Source organism: Rhodamnia argentea, chromosome 8, assembly GCF_020921035.1.
Source record: "Rhodamnia argentea isolate NSW1041297 chromosome 8, ASM2092103v1, whole genome shotgun sequence".
Classification (NCBI taxonomy): domain Eukaryota; kingdom Viridiplantae; phylum Streptophyta; class Magnoliopsida; order Myrtales; family Myrtaceae; genus Rhodamnia; species Rhodamnia argentea.
In genome coordinates, this window is record NC_063157.1 from 23,216,372 (window position 1) to 23,239,450 (window position 23,079).

Genomic DNA, 23,079 nt, shown 5'->3' on the forward strand with positions numbered 1-23,079 from the left:
TTTCTTCCTTCTCCGGTCAATACGTGCGGCTGAGCAACGTGAAAAACAAGACTCTTTATTCTTGCGGTTCAAGCACTATGCTTTTTAGTAAAATCCAAAGCTCCCGAACTTTTCGCAACACTCAAATATTGACATGTAAATTCACATATAATCTATTCACAGATCGTATCGTTTAGTTTATACTATGACAGAAAATATAATCAACTACTTGATTATGTGAAAATCGATGGATATGAATTAGATGGCTTAATTTGGTCACAACTTAGATAGGTGATCCAGCATGACTGGTAGCAATGCATGCACACACACAGGCAGTGCTCGGGTGGTCGTGGTGATCGCAGATAGACGATGTCATTGGCGGGGCCACGGTGCATATGTAGGAGCGATTCGGAAGTAGTAAAATAGGGAAAAAGGGGAAGAGAAAGAAAGCGCCGATGAAGCGAACCGGTTAGGTCTGAATGAAGAGGATTTCAATCCGTAAAAATTTCATGGGTTTCACTAATATTATATTCCCATTTTTAGCTAAGTGTTGGGATATGATTCATACTCCCCCGCAATAGAAAAGTACGTGAGTCCCGTTCCACGCCGAGCAGGTGGGGTCCGAGGGAGCTGCCTGCACGGGAGTCTTAAGAGGGCAACACTTTTTGGACATTAGAGAGTTTTTACGATTGAAATCCGTAATTTTTTATTAGTAGTTTGGGTTTGGGCTCATGAATAGCCGCTGCTATATATACTTTTTTTCGCTTGTAATTGAGTGATCTAACGAAAGGTGCGGGTTGCTAATTATAGTGGAACCCTATGCTGAACATAACCCAAGTTTAAGGATGGACCAGGATAAAATTCTCGCTCGTTTTACTTCATTGTGATTGTGCGCCGATCCTAATCTTCCTCTCACACATTGAGCCTTGGGTCGAAGGAGCGACAATCAGCATCTCTCTCGTGTGATCGTTGGATCTAGATTTGTTGGTAACCTGGACTCTAATACCGGTGTTGGATGGTTTTGGGTCTCGCTCACCCCAAAGGCTAGCTCAAATGATGAGGTTTTTCCTCACATTTATAAACCGACCAGTAACTCCTTCCACAACCGATGTGGGACAACCTCAACACTAAGTGCCCTTGAATCTAAGAAAAATCGTCCAAAAAGTCCTAAACCTATTGTACGACGACCAATTCAGTCCTAAAACTTTTAATTTGCCAATTTTGATATAAACATTTTGACAACTTGTCAATATAGTCCTATAGTCCTAAAACTTTTCATAATTTACGAAATAGTCCTAAATATTTTAATAATTCCTAAATGTAGTCCTTTCGACAATTCTACCTTGAAACCACTAATGTGGCAGTCTAGTCATTGCCGGTTGTCCTAAATTGCCTTTAATCTTTCTTAATATTTATAAATTTTTTGATTTTGTTCTCTCTCTCTCTCTTCTTTCCTTCTCCCTTTGGCCGGCCACTAGTGAGGCTTGCCCTCATCAAATTTGGCAAGGACGACTTCCTAGTGGCCTCGCTAGCCTCGGGTGCTTTCCCTCGCCAAATCCGGTGAGGTTCACCCTCGCCAGTGGCCTCGCCAACCTCGGGTAAGGCTCGCCCTTGCTCGATCTAGCTAGAGCAAGCCTAGCTCAAGGTCGGCGAGGTCGACCTTGCCGGCCCTTGCCTTTGATCGGTCATGGGCCATTGTCGAAACGCAATGACTAGCCGGAGAAAGAAGGGGGAAAAAAAAAGCATAAGGAAAAAAGAGAAACAAAAAAGAAAAAAAGTCAAAAGACTTATAAAAAATTCAAAAAATTAACAAAAATATCAAAAAATGAATTTCACATTGGCGCTAGCCGTGCCACATAGAACGGTTGTCTTTCACTAGACCGCCATATCAACAATTTTCAATCAAAATTTGATAAATCGGTGACAGAACCGAAAGGTTTATGATTGAATTAGCAAATTATTAAAAGGTTTAGAATTAAATTGATACAATTAAAAGGTTTAATATTCAATTGGCCGCCATATGATAAATTTCAGACTTTTTGGACAATTTTTCCCCGAATCCACTATCGATATATTCTTTAGTTGTCCATGTTCCCAATAACTTTTCTGCTGAGGATCAGCACCTCGGATTCTTCCCCCCCTTGAAGTTCCTAAGACTTAGCTTTTCTCCATGTATGGAACCAAAAGGAACAAATGTATTGACTTTTGTTGAGCGTGTGACCTCGATCGGTGTAAACCAGAACAATTCATTTAAAAAATATTAAAAGGTCAAGCCGCTCTCTTAATCATTGAGAGGGCTTCTACTTTAGTAAGCAAGGCCAGTTTTCTCCAGGTCGACTACTTACAATTCTTCCAAGTGGTTGAACGTAGTGGTTGGCATTTGAAATTCACACTCGGACATGTCAAGATCGCTGGGATAACTGCAATTTCTCCCCCAACAAGCACTCATTATCCTTTTGGGGAAAAAGCAACAAAAACTCCGGACTATACCCACTTTAACATATTTATTTCAATTTTTTTTTCCTTTTTCATGACATAAAAAAATCCTAATATTCATCCACTATGACACATTTGTCCTTAATTTTTTTTTCATGATATAAAAAGATACCAACTTGTATTTTTGTGGCACATTTAGCCTATGTCAAGGTTCCGTTTGATGTTTTTTTTTTTTTTTTTCCAAAACAATGTCTTTTTCATTCCATATTGTTTGCTTCCCGGCATCCATGTAGGTAGATTTTAACGGTCCCCATTGATGGAATTTTGAAAGGTAAATATGTCACACAGGTATAAGTTTGAGATTTTTGACATCACATAAAAAGTATAGGGTAATTATGTCACAGTAAATATAATTTGAGATTTTTGGTGGCTTTTGCCCATATATATTCGAGCCCGTCATTCTAGCTAATCAATTTGACTGTACTAGAAAGGACCATGAGGGTCATACTATCCGAACATGCGATCTCATACTCTTCGCGGATGGAAAGTGATTTTGTCCGTCAAACCATTCGTACAAAAAGTCGCTGCAATATTCTAACAACTTGAAATTGGTTCTATTGTTAATCTAAGAAAAGAACATGCGCGCCATTAGGATGCACTAATCACGCAGTCCGAAAGATAAATCACACGAGCCTATTGCGTATCAAATCTCAGTATGAGGGTCAGCCAATGTTGCGTAAACTAGCACGTCTTTGAAATTCAGGTCGATGGGAAGACTAGGAAAGAAGGGGAACGGAAAACGGGGGAGCCCGTGCGCAAGCCCACTTTGTTCACAACAAGTCAAAATTCGATAAGAGGTTTAGGGTTTCCATTTGTCCCCTATCGCGTGCACGTGATGCCTGGGAAACTTCGCTCACGGAACCCGATGAAGAGACGCGCAGAGGAGTATCTTCCCCCAGTCGATGAAAAGAGGCTCCTCCCGGTAAGAAAATCTGTGTGGAGGTGAGGGAGATTTCCGAATTCAATCACGCATGCTGATGCACAGGTGAAGGGGAGAAGAAGAGGAGGAACGTGAGGGGTCAACAGCCAGTGGTCTGGTTGACTTCGATGCCATGTTAAGTACTTTTGCTATTACTAGGCCCGTCAAATGAGTAGCTCGAGTCAAGTCATATATGGTCCGATATAAATAGAGACATTTAACTTGTTTTTGACTCCTTTATTGCAATACGAATCTATTGATTTATCCCCGACTTGACTCATACCTAACCCATATTTGGCCCGATCTATTTTCTCAAAACACTTCCACATTTAATTCGATTTAGGAAAAGTCATAACCAAACTAAGGTGAGAGTACAGAGTGAACGAGCGTGAGGCCAAAAAGTCAAGTGAGGGTAAGAGAAAATGAAGACAAAGTCGTAGAGGTGGGCTGATGATAAGTATATTGTAAACCTATTTTTGACACATTTATTGAATATAACTAATCCATAGAATAACTCGTCCTATCATATACGAGTTTAGAAATGTGTTTGTGCCCTATTTCAATAGATCTAACGATTACCTTGAAATGTTTAAACTATCAAAGAGCAATGGTCTTAGAGACATTAGGAAACAAGACAGGCAGGATGACATGCTCGCCCCAACAATCAGCAAAAAATCTTTTGATTTTCTGAAAGGCACAAGAAAGCCTACGATTTTAACTTTGTGAAATCGTCATAGTTTTCAACCTCAACCTTTGTCTTCTTCCCATCAAGTTCTCTGTATCAATCGGTTTGTGCAAGGATGGCCCTCTTCGTCCCGGGTCATTACGTCCTCTCCAAAAGGCTCCCATAACATTGCTGACGAGGCAAGTTCTTTTGCATGTGGCGCTGACGTGGCCGCCCGCCGAGGCTATACCTATACCAGCAAACGCTAAAGGGAAGGGAGAAAGTGTGCAGTTTAATCCCCCAACTCTTTTGACGCTAGAGTCCTCCATCTCATTCGAGTTGAGCAAACATGGTTAGTCTGCCATTTGCCCTAGCGTTTCTTTCCCTTCCAAATCTTACCACCGTCAGAAGACGACCATTGCTATTGATAGTCCTCGCTGTCTCTTCGTCCAATGTTCATCCATGACAACATTGGATCGGGGTGAGGGACTGAGGAGTGATGATGAAGATTACCTCAATTGGATTGCCTCTTCAGTTGTTTTAATCATGTTGACTGGAGAGTAAAAGTTGGGACTCCCAGCTGAATCCTTCTTGTTCATTTACCCAACAAGCTTGGATATGTGAATGCCAAAGAAGCAACACCAGGCGATAAACGAGAACGAACTACCAAATCAACTGCTTATATATATATATAGATATAGAGGGTTTTGATCCAGAATTTTCATCTTATTATGGGGCTCATACCTTTAACTCCGAGCGGGAGAGACTGAAGGTCCAATTCGAAAGGATTTACAGTCCCCCGCGTCATTGCTCGGCCATGGCGCCAAAATGTAAAGTCACGAGATGAAAACGGATCAATTAACCTTTCAAGAGTAGAGAACCGAAAGAAAATTGAAACCCCAGGACCTTCAGCCCAGTAGATTACACCTAGAAAAAGGACAACAGAGACAAATGTAGGAGCTACAAGCACATCAAGTTGAGAGCAAAAATGGGTGATGGAGAGCAATAAGCCCTTAACTTGCATCTTTCGTTTGTTTCTTATGTACAATACATGAACTTTCACTAGCTACACTTCTTGTGGAACAATCACAGCACAGATTATCTCCAAAACAAGAACATATGACGCATGCACACTAGACATCGGGCATGGCTACTTATGACTGAGTAGTAGAGACTAGAGTCATCATATGGGACAATTTACGTGGAATTCAAGGCATAAGATCCTGGAAATTGATCGAATCTCACACGCTCATGCACCGTTTCTTCACGCCTGGAGATGGCTCGAAGCTCGACTGGAAGAACAAGTCGAGCTCCTCCCGCCCCTTGCTCGTCGATTCGAAGAAGTGCAGTTTCCTCTTGTTCTGAAAGCTCGAGGCCTGCACATGTGCTGGCTTGCGAGGCGTTGGCGGGCAGCTCCGGACCGCGGGGACCTTGTGGTGTTCCGAGGTTGGGGTTCGACATGAGTCCTCGCCGTGAGCGTCGTCATTCGACGGCTGATTGAGGTTAGCCGGTTCACTCTCGCCTTCTTCTTCGTTGGCTCCGAGACTTGGAGGCAATTCTTGGGGCTTCAATGGCGTTTGATGCGAAGAATTGGGGTCTCTAGGCATGGTGGAGGAGATTGAAGGGCTAGTTCAGAGAGAGAGAGAGAGAGAGAGAGAGATAGGTGTCTCCTTTCTTATCTTGAAAGCTATGTCTACAATTTAGTGTTGCACCTTCTTCTTCCTCGTTATCTCTCCGTGTCCTTATATTACTTGTTTTATTTTGGAATATTCTGTTCCCTGGGACTATGCTTTGAGGGGAGAGAGAGGTTGAAAATCACGCGCAAGTGGGTGGGTCGCTTTGGAAAAACGGGTACCCGATCAAATTGGAACGTACTCTAGAAGCAACGTCTACGTACAAATCAATTGACCTTAATCAAGACTTGCATTTATACATTTCGTTTAAGAGTTGATCCTTTGGAAACTGATGAGGCTCACCCAATTTTTTTTTTTTCGGTTAGTCTTGGGTTTGACTTTTGGCTTTTGGTTATAGTATGAAATGTGTGTAATTTTTCAACCCTCGAAACTTTTAGTGACTTGTAGATATACCTAGACACTACGTTTTCCGTAGGTCACTCCTTTTACAAATATATTATGACTTTTGTTTTGACGTGGGATTTAAAGCTAACATAAAAGCTATTTTTGGGTTAAGCCGCCCAAATACTTACATTAGCTTTTCGCATCCTATTTCTCCCATCCCTAAGCTTCACCATCATATCTATCAAATGGGTGGATCTGATCGGATAAAAAATGATTCCATTCAAATCGACCTACTCCTTTAAATACGAATCTAGTGACTCATACTCAATAAATACCAGATACGACACTTATTGTTGAAACACTTTCCTATTCAATAAAAAATACAAAAAATTATACCCAAACTGAAGTGAAAGCACGGAATCAATTGAGCTGAAAGAGAATGAATAGAGAGCCACGGATGTGGGTTGGGTTTAAGTAAGCTATGAACCTATTTAGTACTCATATTATTGTGGATTTTACTATTCTAAACTCATTTATGATTGAAAGTCATATATGTAGGTTGGATCTAAGTAAGTTGTGAACCTATTTAGTACCCATATTATTGTGAATTTTACTATTCTAAACTCATTTATGGCTCATTTATTAAATGTACTTAACTCATATAACAACATAGCTCATTAAATATGAATTAAGAAATGAGTTTACGATCCATTTTAATAGATTTGTTTGTAGTGTAAGATTGCACATAGGAAAACTTCTGAGGGTTTGACTTGACATCCATGACTTTTTCTATGGTATATGTCCGCTCTCTTAAACTCATGGATTGAAGCATCCTTAGATTAAGAATGCTTTTGTGTGGGTGTGTGTATACGTGTTTGTGCGCGCGCGGGGGCGCATTTTTTGCCTTATTTTGATAGGATCAACGATTTCAACTCATAACAAATTGACTCTGGAGGAGTGATTAATTCTCGGTACAAGTCAATCATATATACTTATCCCTTTCCCATATGCATGATTTCAGAGAACACAAAAATGTTAGAGAGAGAGAGAGAGAGAAGATGAACATGAGCAAAAGAAAGATAGTCATGACCTACTTGGGGAATCCCATGCAGAATACACACAGGGGGCAGAGAGAGATTGATTTTATCAGCATCCCATCACCTGTCACTTCACGATCTCTATCTCTCACTCTCTACTCCTTGTCTCTACACGCCAAGGATGCCGCATCGGATACCCCCCTGCTTGTCCGTGAAAGAAATAAATTATTCTCTCTCTCTCTCTCTACTCCTTCACCCACGTCGTTGGCATTTTCCTGATGCAATTTACCAAACACTGTGCGGCTGAAAGGGAGGAAACGGATTCCCTAATATTGTCAATTCTATATGAGGGATGGCATTAATTAAATCGGGCTATCCATTCGTCCAAATTAAAATGACCAACCTGATTTGATCCATAACACCTCTTTAAAATTTTTAAGAATTCCCGCCCAAAATTTTTCCTCCTTTTTAAGAGGTGACATGAATCAAATCAGGTCGCTCATTTTGATTTGGAAGGTCCGATTTGATCAATGTCACATTTGCCAATGTTAGGAGATCCGAATCCTTGAAAGGCAGCACTAGTTTAGATTTTTTGGTAGGGTGAATATGGTTCTTGGGTATAGTTGGGAACTCTACCGATTCATACCGGATAGATTTTAGATTCTAAAAATTAGAAAATCGATTCTGAAGAGTAGGGTATAGATTCTTCAATTTTTAGAACCTGAAACAAGTATGTGTTGTTCTTATTTTCTATCTTTGCGCGATATTGCGATATTTAAAGGCGTCTAATGATTAGTATGTAATTTGAAATCTAGTCCGAGCTTCCATTTCTGACGATGTTCATGAATGAAACTTTTATTTTTGTTAATGTTTCTTATTAGCCATATGTGTAAATATGAGTTGTGATAAGTAGATTATCACAATAAATGACATTATGTTCAATTAAAAATTACAGGTAAAATCTAAGTAGACCCTTCAAACTATCTTGAAAGGATTCAAGAATGCTAGATAGATTTCGAATTTCAAAAAATTAGAAAAAATATTTCGATGGATGGATTTTAGATTTTATGTAAAATCTGTATCGACATTAAAATCACTCCTAGTAATTTTTAGGGTTTTCGTTATCTCTCAAGTAGGTGGCAGATGGCGGGTGTCCTGACGGTGTGGCAGTGGAGAAAGTTGTCACCGCATGCATTTCCACGTGCGAAATCATAAGACAAACATATGTTTTTTTTTTTGGGTAGGCCAAAATTAACACGTGTCTCGCTGTCATATGGTTTGAGAGGTTACATCGTTTTATCTTATGTGCGTTGTGTGTTGTACTATTAATTCGGATATTCACATGATTGTATCAATAAAGTGCGGTCGGATTCATAAAACTCAAGTAGCACTACACAACACTGACTTCTCTCTTTTGTAAAAAATCAAACGCCCTCGATTTCCCGAGGGTCAAGATGACCGGATAATTTATAAAAAAAAAAGGCTATAAATTTATTGTGTAGATATTAATTCAGTCCAATTTTTTTTTTGATAATTTGCCAATATAGTTCTTCCTCTAAAATTTCGTTGGTGAACAAGCTTAGTTTCAAAGGAGATCGGAGAAGTTTCGTAAATGTTTTGCTCGTGTCAAATTTGTACTCGATCAACCTTTTTACTATATTTTTTGACCAAAATAAAAAAATATCTTTTTACTCTAGTCGGTGATGGTGTTGAATACGCCAAATTTGGGCACACACCGCGGAAAGGCAAAGTCATAGTAACGGATGGAGTTCTCGATGTGTGCTCATTAATAAAGACAGATTCGGTGATCGACCGCCGATTATGGTATGAAGAAGTCATAGATGTGCTCTTGGAGCATGTAACCCATAATTTTGTTTTGATGATTTCTCTTGTTATCTGAAGCTTGTGTTGTTTTGAAGTTGTCTGGGATGTATTTTGATTTAGGTGCAATGTTTCTCTCTTGTATCTCGATGAAGTGAATGAAATGAAATGTTACTTTTGACAACAAAAAAAAAAAATCTTAGTGTGGTTGTAAGTGAACTGCTCCCGGTTGTTCAATTATTCGATAATTAGAGAATCAAACCTCCCCAAGTAGGATTCAAACTTATGAACCTTCTCTTAAAAGTATTTTAACAATATTTTTCGTGACGTTAGTCTCCTCCACCGTATAATTTTTTTCATTGACTACCTACTTTCGGCAAACCAAACACGTGAAACTATGGAAAATAATCTTGTGAAGATCCTTTTTCATATAACAAACAAGAGATATAAATAGTTGAATGTTGGAGTTATGTGAAGTTATGTACTAAAGTTATTAGGAAGGAATTGTACCCGGTTTTGCATGGGCGCGAAAGCCCCACATTTTTGGCTGCTTCCTTGTGCTTCTTCCCCAAGCTTCTTCCTCTTCCGACAAGCACATATACGGCGAACATAGTTACAGAAAATGTTACTGTATGTTACTTTAATTAACTTGTGGGTAACTTACCAACACTTTTACGAAATAACAGCTTTTCTTGGCAGCTTGTAAATTATCAATTTTTTTTTCTTTTATGAACCTTTATTTGTTTTGCTTATCAACGTCTTAAATTTATCAAAACATTATATGAATTTATCAATTTACATTTGAGTGACTTGCCAACTACTTTTCCGATTAAATTACTCACTTGTATTGGGTTATGAACTCTTATTCTAACTACTATTAGGTTACAAACTCTTATTTGAATAACTTACCAGCATTTATTCGTATCTTTTGAATTTCTCATTCTATTTTTGCTTGTCTTTTGTATAAACGCCGTAATTTTATTACATTTACGCGAATTTACTTCTAGTTTACCGACTTTCGTTTGACTTGTTTACCGATATTTATAAACTTTTATTTGTCGTGTTTACCGAATCTTTAAATTCACTAACCCTAATTAGAGTGCTTTACTAATACTTTTTTGATTAAGTTACCATCTAGTTTTTTTTTTCCGAAATGAAATTCTTCATTTCATATAAAAAAAGGGGTACATAACTTTCAAATAAAGATGCAAATACCATAAAGCAACTAAAATAAGTAAATATGAAAAGTGAATCAACATGGTACATCCCGCATTGATTCACTCATTCCACAAAGATGGATTTATTGTAGCATCGAAGCACAAATGACGACCGATCACGGAATCTCGAATCAACATCGGTGACGAGCACACACCGAGAAATCTCTCTTTAGCAACTACAGTTTTGGCAAAAAACGGTGCACGCCTAGGTTTAGCGTCTCTAGTATACTACCGTGTAGAGAACACAACAACCCCAAGAGGTTAAAGAACACAAAATCCAACAAAAAAAAAAAAAAACACAAAAAATACATTATAAATCCCAAATCTATATTTAGACCGGAGTAGAAGAGTATCCAAATTTAGATCTAGTTCTAGTTTGTGTTATCAAATCTTATATAAGTCAGTAACTGGTTGATCGTTTAATCACCAACGTCCATTATCTTTTACAACCTTTTATCTGCACATTAACAGCAAATCAAATTATTCCTCTCAGATACCCGTCTGGATGATCTATACTCACTTTCCGGTATCAACCAGCTGAATGAGCACAAGATACAAAATCACACCAGCGTGAAATTGCAGAAAAAGAGAGAGAAGCTTCGATGCAAAATGGGGAATCCTAGGAGATTTCGTGGACCAGCTGTCATAACCATCCAAAGGCGTTGCAGTGTCCGAAATTTGTGTCAGAAACTACTCACAAACGATCCAAATCCCTCAAATGTCGTAATTTCCTCCTCGAGCTCTGGACCCGGACGAAACCGTGGCCTACTTTTAAAGCAAACGTGAAAAATACCAAAAAAAAAATAAATTCAGCCCCGGAGGTCAGAGAGACGGCGGGCATGGTCCGCCATTGCTTTGCCATTATAGGTCTCTATCGTAACATCACCAGGAACGAACTTGAATAATGATTTCAGGTCGATCATCAATCATTACTATCTGAACCTAATCGATCACACTTGTATCTAGATAGATAGGCTCAGACAAATTGAATTTGCCCCTGCACATAAAAAGAAGTCCCTTGAATTTGAAGCTTCAAGCTCGAATCACGACCAATTTGCTCAATGCAATTTTCCATGCCTCTTTTCTCAATGGGGGCTGATATCAACTTAGTCCCGACCAACCATCTTTCGATGCGAGTTATGTCATTGTGCTTGTGGTGGTAGATACATTTATGATGAATGCGGATATTGGTGAGTTTTGGGATGATAATTTGCCTAGGACACTGGGTAAAAGAGCGATGTACGGTAACTTTGGCACATTAAGAACATTAATCTTTAAAATCATAGATCCCAAACATCTTTTGTATGATTGAGATGGTTAATAGCGTAATTAAACGGTGTCATTAGAATGCGTAGAGTGAATGGTAGGAGAAATCCAGGCAACTTGTAATTAACTAGCCAAAGTGTCTCTTTTACCAAGGCGGTTTGACAATGGCTATCACAATAATGCCAACGACCAGCATTGGCCACGATCGAACATTAGGTCGGATCCAGTTACAAAAATGAGTGTTGCGACAACTTTTTTTTCAAAAGAATATTTCTTAATCCTCGCAAATGTCTTACGTAATTATTTACTCCATACAAGGCGCGTAAAACATTGATTTTCCTAGCTAGGTTATGTCAAAATCACATTATAAATCCTCTAAAATTGAAAGGCTTATTTCTTCTTCGTTTAGGATAATGTTCAATAGGGTAATAACCTGTATCTAGTATATCTATCAACACTAATAATTCCATGCGCCGTTCGAATTAGTACCACGGAACTGACATTCAGTAACATAGTTGCAAATAGGCTCGGAATTCTCTAATGAGTCATTTGCACAATACAACTCAATTAAATACGTGAATTTGGCATAGGTTCATGTCATAAATAGGTATTTCACACAATGACCTATTGAACCCGTTTAGATGCGAATTGATAATGTATGGAAGTTTTTCTCAAATTTTTTTTTCTCGCATTGGATTTTTAAAAGAGCCTACAAACCTAAAAATTGCTTACATAGTTCAGGAAAATTATTAAAAATGTCATAAACCCTTTGCACTTTTGACGATGCAGTCCTAAACCTTTTAAATTTGCTGATTCAATTCTACAGCTTTTTCACCTTTTGCCGATTCGGTTCTATTGCCCACTCTAAGTGACACCGCCAGCATTGACGTGGATAATTTTTTTAATAATATTTTAGTATTTTTTTAAAAAAAATTACTGATATATTTATTTCATTTTATTTTTAATCCACTATGTTTTGCCTTTTTCACTTTTCTTTTTCTCCCTTTGCTAACCTTTGACGAGGGTGCAACAGCCGCACTTGGCAGGGGCCTGGGGAGGTTGGGGGTAGGCGGAGGGAAAAAAAGAAAAGGATAAAAAGGAAAAAGGGAAAAAGGAAAAACAGAAAGAGGGAAAAAAAGGAATTAATTCATAAAATTTTAAAAAATATTAAAACATCATTAAAATTTGTCCACGTTAGTGTCGATGGTGTCACATAGGACGGCTGGCATCCATGTCAACTATTTTTGGCTAATAGGAATGAATCGGTAAAATGTAAAAAGGTTTGGGGCTGATATGATAAAAGTGTAAAAAGTTTAAGACTTTGTTGACGATTTTCTCTATAAAGTTCTAACTCGTTTAATAAACCAATTTTGTAACCCAATCTTTGTACCTCTGCCATTGGTTTTCATGAATTGCCCCACCTCTTTCGCCTAAAGCGATGCAATGCAGCTATGAAAACGATTATGAAAGGCACAGTAAATCTAGGAATAGCTGAAGCTAGTTTCTCATCTTCTTTCTTTGTCTAGTGCGTATAGCTAATGCTACGGGTCAAAATTGAGACAAGAATTTGTCGTCAATCGTCGGTGTATGAAGATGAACTGAGTGAACGAGTAAAACCTCTGTCATCATACGACATGGCCGTGAAGCTTCCGGGCTTGGCTTTAGTCTTCTTCACGTATTTGTCACGTTACATAGAGTTGTGCTTGCCCTTGCGACAAATCGATGGACTGAATAGAACAAGTCATTAGAGAGGCGATTTAAATATCCTTGTTCTTAACAGAGATAATGACAAAAATGATCCCTAAATTTTGGCCGAATGAGCGATGTGGTTCCCGAAGTTTGAATTTGTTCAATATTGTCCCCGAACTTTAGCCTAATGTACAATGTTATCCCTAAATTTTTAATATGTTCAATATGATCTCTAGACTTGTGATATACGTTCAATTTAGTCCACATGCTATCTGAAAATGTTCAATATTGTCTTTTCATTAATTCAAGCTCGGGGACAGCATTAAACATTTTCATACAGTTCATAGATTGAGTTGAATATGTACCAAAAGTTTAAGGATCATATTGAATAAATCTAAAGTCTAGTTATCACATTGCACATTGGGCCAAAGTTATGAACCATTTTTGTCATTTACCTTTCTTGATAATGTTGTTAAACATTGTTTCTCGCCGCAAGACCTGCGTTTGCGTTAACGTTCTATCATCTTCTATCCGTTGAGACCGATGGTTGGAACTAGACCTGTCAAAATGCGTCCGTGAAACCCATATATGAACCCATGTTCGTTGAAAATAAAATAAAATAAAATAAACATGTTTGTTTAACTACCTCTGTCACTTCTTATTTCCCCAACCAGCCCTGATGCCCTTGGAACTAAGAGTTGGGCCGGATGTGGTTTAAGAATAGAAATGGGCCTGATTCGATCGACATCCTGCTTAAAGGCCCACACTTCTCAAGCTACGTAAATCCAACTGTCTAACTAATTAGCGAACCATTTATATTTACCGGCTAATGCAATGTAATTTATCAGGTAATATTCTCTTATATATAGCTAAATCCGATGGACACCGAATCATTTGCATAACAATTTCTTCAGTCCAGGACGAAGATCGATATACATCCATGCATGACTCGGGGAGGGATTGTTGAGCAGGGCAAAGAGGTTCTAGTACCAAATGTTGAGAGGGATCGGAAACTCGAGTGAATAGAAACACACTCTTTTATTAGGTGCATTCACTTTACAATATTTGTTAGGAGAACTTCTTGTATACTAACACAAATGAGAACACTTGGCTATTTATAGCCTTCATAACATAGTGGTCCACCGTCTCTATCCATAGACCACTCTAGGACTTAGTGGTTCACCCTTTGTATCATTCTGGAGATTATTGGTTCACTTCCCCTGTATTATTTTAGAGATCACTGGTTCACCAACCTTAGCAAAATCTAGAATTCTCTTGGCAAGAGAGGCGGTGAATCTCTCCTTCGATGGTGACCTTAGGGGAAGTTTACATTATAATAAACAAATTGTGCAAAGCTCTGCCATTTTGATATTTAGGGAAAATTATTCAATCAATCCTAAATTTATTGTACGGATACCGTTTAATCATAAATTTTTCAATTTTACAAATTTAGTCATAAATCTTAGCCTGAAGTTTCAATATAGTCCTTTCGATCAATTTTTGCCAAAAATCACCGATGTGACGCTGTAACACGTAAGGCGATCAGCAATGATTGGGTTACTACATTATAAATTTCTGGCGGAAATTGACTAGAAAGATTACATTGAAATTTCTCACAATATTTTAACATGAAGTTAGCAAAATTGAAAATTTCAGGATCGAGTTGATATCATTACAATAGATGATGGACTATTGAGTAATTTTCCAAAGTATCCTTGTCTTGGCTCTAAATCTGTGTTGTATCGGCCTGATCTGCCCGTCCACTTGGGCAAATCTAGTTGGGCCATCTGTGTTGTTACTCATTGTCCTACATAAGTGTGAGACGAATTTTTCATGGCCACACCATGCAAAATTTTGGTCGGAGTTTCTAGATGGAGTGGCTTAAAATCATCCCCCCAAAAATCCCTTTAATATTCCTTTAACCACATATTTATTTATTTTCTCATTTAAAGCACTTTTCTAGTACTTGTGGTTTGCTCGTGTTGGATAAAAGCTAGAATAGTTTAAAAACACAGAGATGGCAATATGCACTAGTCTTTTAAGAAATAATATCACTAAACTTTTATGGTTTGCAGCTTTAAAATATGTATTACCAATATACAAATCAAAACACTTAACAACACAAATTCAACACAATAGAGTTACGGTTCCATCACAGCTATATACCAAATCGACTTTTAAATCAATTTCAGACAGGCATCATGCGATTTTAAAATGAGCTTTGTGAGATATTCCTTTGGATAGATTTGATTTATTTGTCCTGTTCATGAACATAGTGCTGATCCTAAATTGCCACGATTGGACGTTAGTGGACCATTCAACTCCATATGTTTCTTGCCCTCTTCTAGAGTGTAATGACCTTTTTTTCTAAGTAAAGGAAACGTGCAATATAGGTTCACCCATTTACCCATCACTTTCTCTTTCGAGTCAAAAAGCCAGACTTCAAATAAAAAAGAGGGCTACTTCTAGAGAGTTACTATTATACAAGATCATCTAGAGAGTTACTATAATACAAGAACACAACTAAATTCCACGAGACTTTCTCACGTACGAAGAATTCAACCTTTTGGTCCAGACTAACATTTCTGCTAATCAATTTGGTGATTTTTCCAAAAAATGTAAGTGGAGATGTGTCACCACGAGTAGGCCTAGTCTTATCAAAATATTGAAACGAGACCACGCACATGCGATATTGTAAAAACCGGCTCAATCCATGCGAATGTCCTCATAACAAATACTTTGAGTAAGTATACAAGTGGTGATTATTTGAAGTGAGTGTTTAACGTTTGAGTTACTTGAAAAGGCCAAGACCCGTACTTTAGCTCTTGCAGCCGAGATAACTCCCACCCTAGTCAGATCGTGTACGGGTTTATTCCATTTTTCCTTTTGTTTGGTCTAAGGTTTATTCCATTCACTAACCATACATTTGCTGGAGGAATCTTGTCCGGTACCATTTAACCTACGAGTTACACGACAAGTCTTGTCCCAATCGATGCCGGCCTTGGAACGCATGTACTTCACATCAATTCGAGTGAAGTTAAAATTTTTCCATCGAAGATTCCTCGCAGGCCGATTCTCTTCAAGGAAGTGCGCGTTTTTTATATTTGGACAAAAATGGTCGTGGCCGGTTTTGAAAGGATTCATCTAGAAGACGTTAACCCTGCGATATGATTTGAATTAAAAATGGAACTAGAGACTCTTTTTATTTGGAAGAAAATTAATCATTTAATTTTTTTTAAAAAGGTTAGCACAGCAAAAAACCTCAAACTGGGTATATTGTGATAAATTTACCCCAAATTAATTTTTTGACCACCAAAATCCTAAATTGGTATACCTGTAAAAAAAGTATCCAAAACTAATATTTTACCATAAAAATCTATGAGCTAGTGCATTTGTGACAAATTTACCCTCCATTAATTACCGTTAAATTGAGTTGATAACACGAAAAATCCCAAACTGGTACACTTGTAATAAATTTACTATAATCTAATTTTTGAACCACAAAAAACTTTAAATTGGTACATCTAAAATAAATTTACCACATGTTAGTTTCTATTTAATTTTATCTTTAAATTATTGAGTTGGGTGACATGTGACAGTTGATTTAGGATTTTTCCCTTCGTTTGTCATATGTATATCAATTTTGAATTTGTTGTTTTATTAATCCTTAAGAAATGATTGATTGTATCGCTTCAAAACAATTAATGAATAAAAAATATTTTCTCTTATCACATTTTCATGGATGATGAAGATATTTTTCATTTATTTATTTTTGTAAGCGATATAAGCTATTATTTTTAGATTATTTTTAAATTATTTATTATGGGGCTTAAATACATGAATCAACATTGACACTAAATGCTGGTCTCAGCAGAAAGGGAAGTGGTTGGTAAAGGTAAGGACTCTCTCATTGGATTGGGAAGTAACCTTCCACGGTGACAAGATCCCTTGGGTTAGCATCAAAAGACCAATTGTTTCCAAACGGATTAGCATCAGAAGAGTAATTGTTTTCTGAGTATCGGATGGACTGAATTGGCATAATTACAATTTATTTATGACTGAATCGAAAAAAATATTTAGGACTGAATTGGCATAATTACAACATGTTTACGAATTTTTTGGTAATTTTTCCAAAATTATCTGATTATTGCTAAATCTTTATATGGATACAAACTCAATCCTGGATTATTCAATTTTACCAAATTGATCCTAAATTTTTGCGCAAAATTTCAAGATAGTTTTTCCACCTAATTTGCGCTGAGCGGGGCGGTCTAATAATTGCCGGCCATCTTGTGAGGCACACAACCTTGTCGGCGTTTTTCAGCAAAAATTGGCTGGAAGAATTATATTACATATTCGTGCAAAGGTTCAGTACTAAATTGGCGAAATTGGAAATTTAGAACTGAGTTGAAATTCATAAAATATGTTTAAGATTGATTGGACAATTTCCACTTGAGATCAAGGATCCCCATGTACATGAAGATTTGGAAACATTTCAATTTGAATTCAGTGCATTTCACTGCATTTGAATCATTGGATTCGGTGGATCTCATATGAGATCCACTCATGAGGAATCAAATGTGTTATGTGCGTACATGTACCGGATGAATCTATAATGATGTCAAATATAACAAGTCTCTTGATTTTAAAATTTTATGAGTGACGAGAAGTAATTTTTTGTACTTCTGAAAGTAGGCCGAAAATATAGCTTTTGAAGTAAAAGCTGCTTCAGAAATAAAAAAATAAAGTTGTGTTATCAAATAGATTTTCGTTTTAGAAGTTATGTTACCAAAAAAATTTCTACTCTAGAAGCGTCTACTTAAGAAGTGTTATTATGCGCGCCCTAATAGTCTTGGATTGTAGTGACCACTTCAAACAGGTCCATTACTTCAGTGCTTCGGATCACATCAATGGACCCAATTATGAGTTCTGCCATTGCGAGGCCCCTTTCTGCTTTTTGCCGTGCCCTCGCAATCACGCGGGGCTAGCGCACGAACGTGCACTAGTCTAAAGGCCCTTTGAAAACCTCGAGTTTGATGGAGAAATTTGGACCATTTTATGGTCAGCTAATTGAATGGTCAACTAATTGTAGACTATTGCCTTTTGTACCACAAAGGATCTGATCCAGAGGAGTCGAAAAAAAAAAAAAAGAATTAAAAAATTCTTAACCAAAAAAAATTCTAAAAAACAAGAAAGTCGTTGATGAATTTTAAAGAGAACAAGAGTTTATGTGGATTCCGTTTTTGGATGGGAAAATTACTAAAAAAGTATAAATCTATTGCAATTGTATTAATCTAGTCTTAAATCTTTTTTCTTGGTCAATTTTGTACCAAATTTTTTGCATTTGGGTCATTTAATCAATCCGGCCAATTTTAGCTGGTAATCGTTGATGTGGATATCGACCATCCTATGTTGTCTTGTTGGCGTGATGTGGACATTTTTTAAATATTTTCTTTGATATTTCTATTATTTTTTCCTAGTTTTAAGTTTTTTCATTATGGCGGCGAGATCGATGATTCTCGTAGGCTAGAATGAAAAAACACCGAAAAAAGGAAAAAAAGAGAGAGACAATAATAAAAGTTAATAAAAAATTAAAAAAAAATTAAAGAATTATTAAAAAACGTCTATGTTAGTGTCCGCCGTGTCACGTAAGACGATCGGCGCCTACCTAGACAATTTTAGGCCAAAATTGATCGGATGAAATGAATTGGCACAAATGTAAAAGGTTTAGGACTAAATTGACAAAAAAAAAAAAAATTTAAGACTGAATTGACGCAATTGCAGTAGGTTTAAGACATCTTTTTGGTATTATTGGATCGATTATGTCAAAAATCTTATTCAAGGTGCGGAAGAGAAATGGTCAAATGCCCTAAGAAGGAATATTACAAGTCCCATGTTAGATTACTAAGTGCATTTAAATGGAACGAGTGAAAAGCAAAAGAGACGTACTAAACAGCATTTAATTGTCGTCGTCATCCCTCAGCGTTTTTCCTAGGCGACGTAAGAAATATTACAAGTCGCATGTAAGACCCGTATGATGTAATAATTGAGATCATGTGGCTTCATATCATGACCCGGGACGCTAGATGCCTCTATATATGCTGGTGATTAGCCAGTTCATTGTCCCGCCGAGTTTGGAATTCTTCACAAACACACTTCTTGTGCACGCAACAAACCATGACTCTTTCTCGGCTCTATTTCATCATCTCCTTCATTCTATCCGCAGCTTCGATTTCTGGACACAAACTTTACACTCCGACGCTGAGTCTACAACGCAAAAATTTCCTCCGAGATCCGGAACGTGCAGTTTCGGCATCCGTATCTAATGACTTCGAAACCTTCTTCTTCAACCAAACGCTCGATCATTTCAACTATAGACCCGAGAGCTACACCACCTTCAGGCAGAGATACTTGATCAACTCCAAATATTGGGGCGGTGCAAATTCTAGTGCGCCGATCTTTGTTTACCTCGGTGCCGAAGAGCCGATAGACGAAGACTTAATAGGGATCGGGTTTCTGACCGACAACGCAGCTCAATTCAAGGCTCTATTAGTCTATATCGAGGTTATACATTTGAATTCTACCCTTTTCTTTTGGGTCCATGCATGGATGTTCTTTCTGTCTAATTTCTGCTTCTAACCAAGTAATTAAACTCTTCTTTTCTTGTGGAATCTTTCTGGTCAGCACCGGTATTATGGTGAGTCAATTCCACTTGGGATGAGCTTCGAAGAAGCTCTCAAAGATGCAAATGTTCGTGGGTATTTTAGCTCGGCCCAAGCTTTGGCCGATTATGCAGCCATCATCTTGCACATGAAGCAGAATCTGAAAGCCAGGGATTCTCCAGTTATTGTCGTGGGAGGATCATATGGAGGAAGTAAGTGGAATTGGTGTTTGTCCTATCCATAATGGCGTATGGTAGAGAGAAATAATAGGAAAGGGTCCATGAGAAGTTTGACGGGTTCTGATTAGTTGACTACGTAAAAAACCAGTGATATGTGAAAATGATGACTTGTTATTGTCAGTTATTTTCCACAGAAATACTAATTCCTCGTTCATGCGAAATAGATATATCGTATTGTTAAATTTTTTTTTTGGTCTAAAGTATCGTTAAATTAAGTTGTTGAATTCTAATAGCTAATGCGAATTTCAGTGCTTGCCTCGTGGTTCCGGCTAAAATATCCACACGTGACCCTCGGAGCTTTGGCCTCATCAGCTCCAATACTGTATTTTGACGACATTACCCCGCAGGATGCATACTATTGGGTGGTCACCAAAGATTTTAAGGTAATTACACCCGTATTATATCTTCTTCTTTTTTGATGTAATAATGGGGCGTGTGGCACTTCTCAAGCATCCTAAGAATATCGATTAATTGAGGCAAAATCGCTGTCAATCCCCTTGTACGCACACAAGTTAAGTATACGAGTACACATATTCTCCTAGAAGATGCCGTCGATAGAATTCAAAGGTGTAGTTATTTGTAACCACACCTCAAGTGAGAAAGATATATAAAATTACCGCCTGAATAATGTTTAGGATACTCTTTGCTTTTCATAATTTGTGTTGAACCATGATCGTTTTGCGCAGGAAGCTAGCGAGACTTGCTACCAAGCTATAGGAGACTCATGGTCGGAGATCGATAGAGTTGCTCAAGAGCCTAATGGCACTGCAAACTTAAGCAAGATGTTCAAGACATGCAAGTATGTGATCTGATGTGTAATACTCAAGTTGCTATAAAAGTATTCCCATCCCATTTCTCAATTTTAGAAGAGTTGAACCCTTCTCACTTTTCCTTACCAAAAAAAAAAAAAAAAAACCCTTCTCACTTGAGAAGGGGGAGGTGGGGGTTTCGATTCCCCACTTCTCGAGGAGGGGGGATTGTGTTTAACTACTATACTTGAGATTAACTACGACTTCATTTTCTTTTGTGCGTGTGGGTGTAGGCCTTTAAAGAGTGGGGATGAGCTGAAGGATTACTTGACATCTTTATACGCGGGAGCAGCTCAATATGATGATCCGGTTAGGAATCCGGTGACAGTAATATGCAACGGCATTGATGGAGCAAATACTACTGAAAATGGCGTTCTTGGCAAAATATTTGCAGGCGTCGTCGCCTATCACGTGAACTCCCCATGCTACGTCAATCCTCCAACTAATGTTTCCGAAACTGATTTGGGTTGGGGGTGGCAGGTAAAATAATTTGGGTTGGGGGTGGCAGGTAAAATAATTATTGAATTCTACATCATGTTTAGGCATCGGGCCTATTTTAATTGCACCATCCTTCTCTTGAAGTCTTCCTCGTCACAAATTGTGTTAGTGTCTGAGAAAACTTGAAATGCTAAAAGGGAGATTTGCTTGCAGAGATGCAGCGAAATGGTAATGCCCATAGGCATCACAAACAATTCTATGTTCCCGTCCTACCCTTTCGTCTTGAGTAGCTTCATTGACGAATGCAACTCCTCGTACGGCGTTGTGCCTCGCCCGCATTGGGTCACTACATACTACGGTGGTCATGTATGATTTTCAGCGACTTTTGGAGAATATAAGTTACGGCTCTTATTTCGATCAGTAGATTAAACTGTTTTCCATGCCCTACCCTTTCATTGTTATTGCAGGATATAGAGCTAATTCTTCTTAGGTTCGGCAGCAACATCATTTTCTCAAATGGACTCCGAGATCCTTACAGCAGCGCAGGGTATGTAACATTATATGCTTGTCTCCACACATTTGAAGAATCAAAATTTTACGTTACTTAATCACTCTTAACGATTTGATCTCTTTTCCAATCTTAGGGTCCTAAAGAACATTTCTGACAGTATCATCGCCGTCTACACAGAGAAAGGTATGTAACCAGGCGATGCATGTACTGTTTGTGACTTGTCCTACGCACCCGTGAACCGCACAAGAGAAGAACAAGATTGATGCGCATTAAATTTTATTTTTCAATGGATCTTGAATTCTTTCATCTGTGAATTTATGTTTTGCAGGTTCCCACTGTTTGGATATACTTGCACAGAAGCAAACCGATCCGGACTGGTTGGTCATGCAGCGAAAAACTGAAATCGAGACTATCAAAGGGTGGTTGGCCACATATTATGCCGATCTTCTTGCTTTCAAACAGTGATATGATGAGTTGTATTGCCATAAATATGGATGGTGAATTGATTCGGGGAAGGCCATTTAGATATCTGATGAGAACAAAAGAATAAGGCCTATGTATCTCACCATGAAGTTATCCCTGTATTTCTTTGCTCCATAAGAACGAGCTCGTAATCAAGGAAATCAAAATGACTTCACCTAATTTTATATTTAAGGCATCTATGTAGTTCATAATAAGCTTCCAGTTAATTGACCTGCATTTACGACTGCTGGTCTTTTTTATTGATTAAGCATAGGTTTTCAATTTAATTTCTATATTTTGTGGCATGGGTTTATGGAGCCACATTCAACACAAGAACTTAGGCTCTAGTTCTATTTCCCCTCTCCGTCTTGGCAAATCCATTTACGTTACAGCTCAAGCAAACGGAAAAACTATTGAATTTCTCGAACGCCCATCTCTCGCATCTAATTGTGAGATCGGATCGCATATTTCAGTTTCATCTATTATAGTAGCTGTCGACATCTAAATTTTCACTAAACATTTTAGGAAAAATTTGCATAAAAAAATTAGAGATTAATCTTACTCTCTTTCAAAAATATTTAATTCATTTTCATTTTAATTTTTGCATATCGTTCATTGCATTTTATTGGACCGACGGTAGGTGATTCTAAGCTTAAATTTTCTGGACGAAACCTGTGGACACTTGAAATTCGAAGGAACCCATAATAATCGAATTAGCATATATGATTCACATGTTTGCTCAATAATTTGGTAATTATAAAAAAAGAAGAAGAAGAAGAGAGAGAATAGTGGGCACGCATGTAAGGCAAAGAAGAAGGAAAGATATCAACCTTATCATGTCGTGGGGGCAAG

At 37.8% G+C, this 23,079-nt stretch overlaps 2 protein-coding genes across 2 annotated transcripts; one reads left to right on the forward strand and one right to left on the reverse strand.

The window, feature by feature from the left end:
- Window positions 1-4,071: 4,071 nt before the first annotated feature.
- On the reverse strand, window positions 4,072-5,756 carry LOC125316200 (cyclin-dependent protein kinase inhibitor SMR2-like). Its single transcript, XM_048283863.1, has 2 exons — window positions 5,304-5,756; window positions 4,072-4,897 (listed from the first exon to the last, which is right to left on the reverse strand). The coding sequence occupies exons 1-2, from the start codon at window positions 5,663-5,665 to the stop codon at window positions 4,780-4,782; spliced, it is 480 nt and encodes a 159-aa protein (XP_048139820.1). The 5' UTR covers window positions 5,666-5,756; the 3' UTR covers window positions 4,072-4,779.
- Window positions 5,757-19,240: 13,484 nt separating this feature from the next.
- On the forward strand, window positions 19,241-22,438 carry LOC115735289 (lysosomal Pro-X carboxypeptidase-like). Its single transcript, XM_030666463.2, has 9 exons — window positions 19,241-19,670; window positions 19,791-19,980; window positions 20,257-20,390; window positions 20,694-20,806; window positions 21,050-21,296; window positions 21,468-21,620; window positions 21,722-21,801; window positions 21,899-21,948; window positions 22,094-22,438. The coding sequence occupies exons 1-9, from the start codon at window positions 19,284-19,286 to the stop codon at window positions 22,228-22,230; spliced, it is 1,491 nt and encodes a 496-aa protein (XP_030522323.1). The 5' UTR covers window positions 19,241-19,283; the 3' UTR covers window positions 22,231-22,438.
- The last annotated feature ends 641 nt before the right edge of the window (window positions 22,439-23,079 follow it).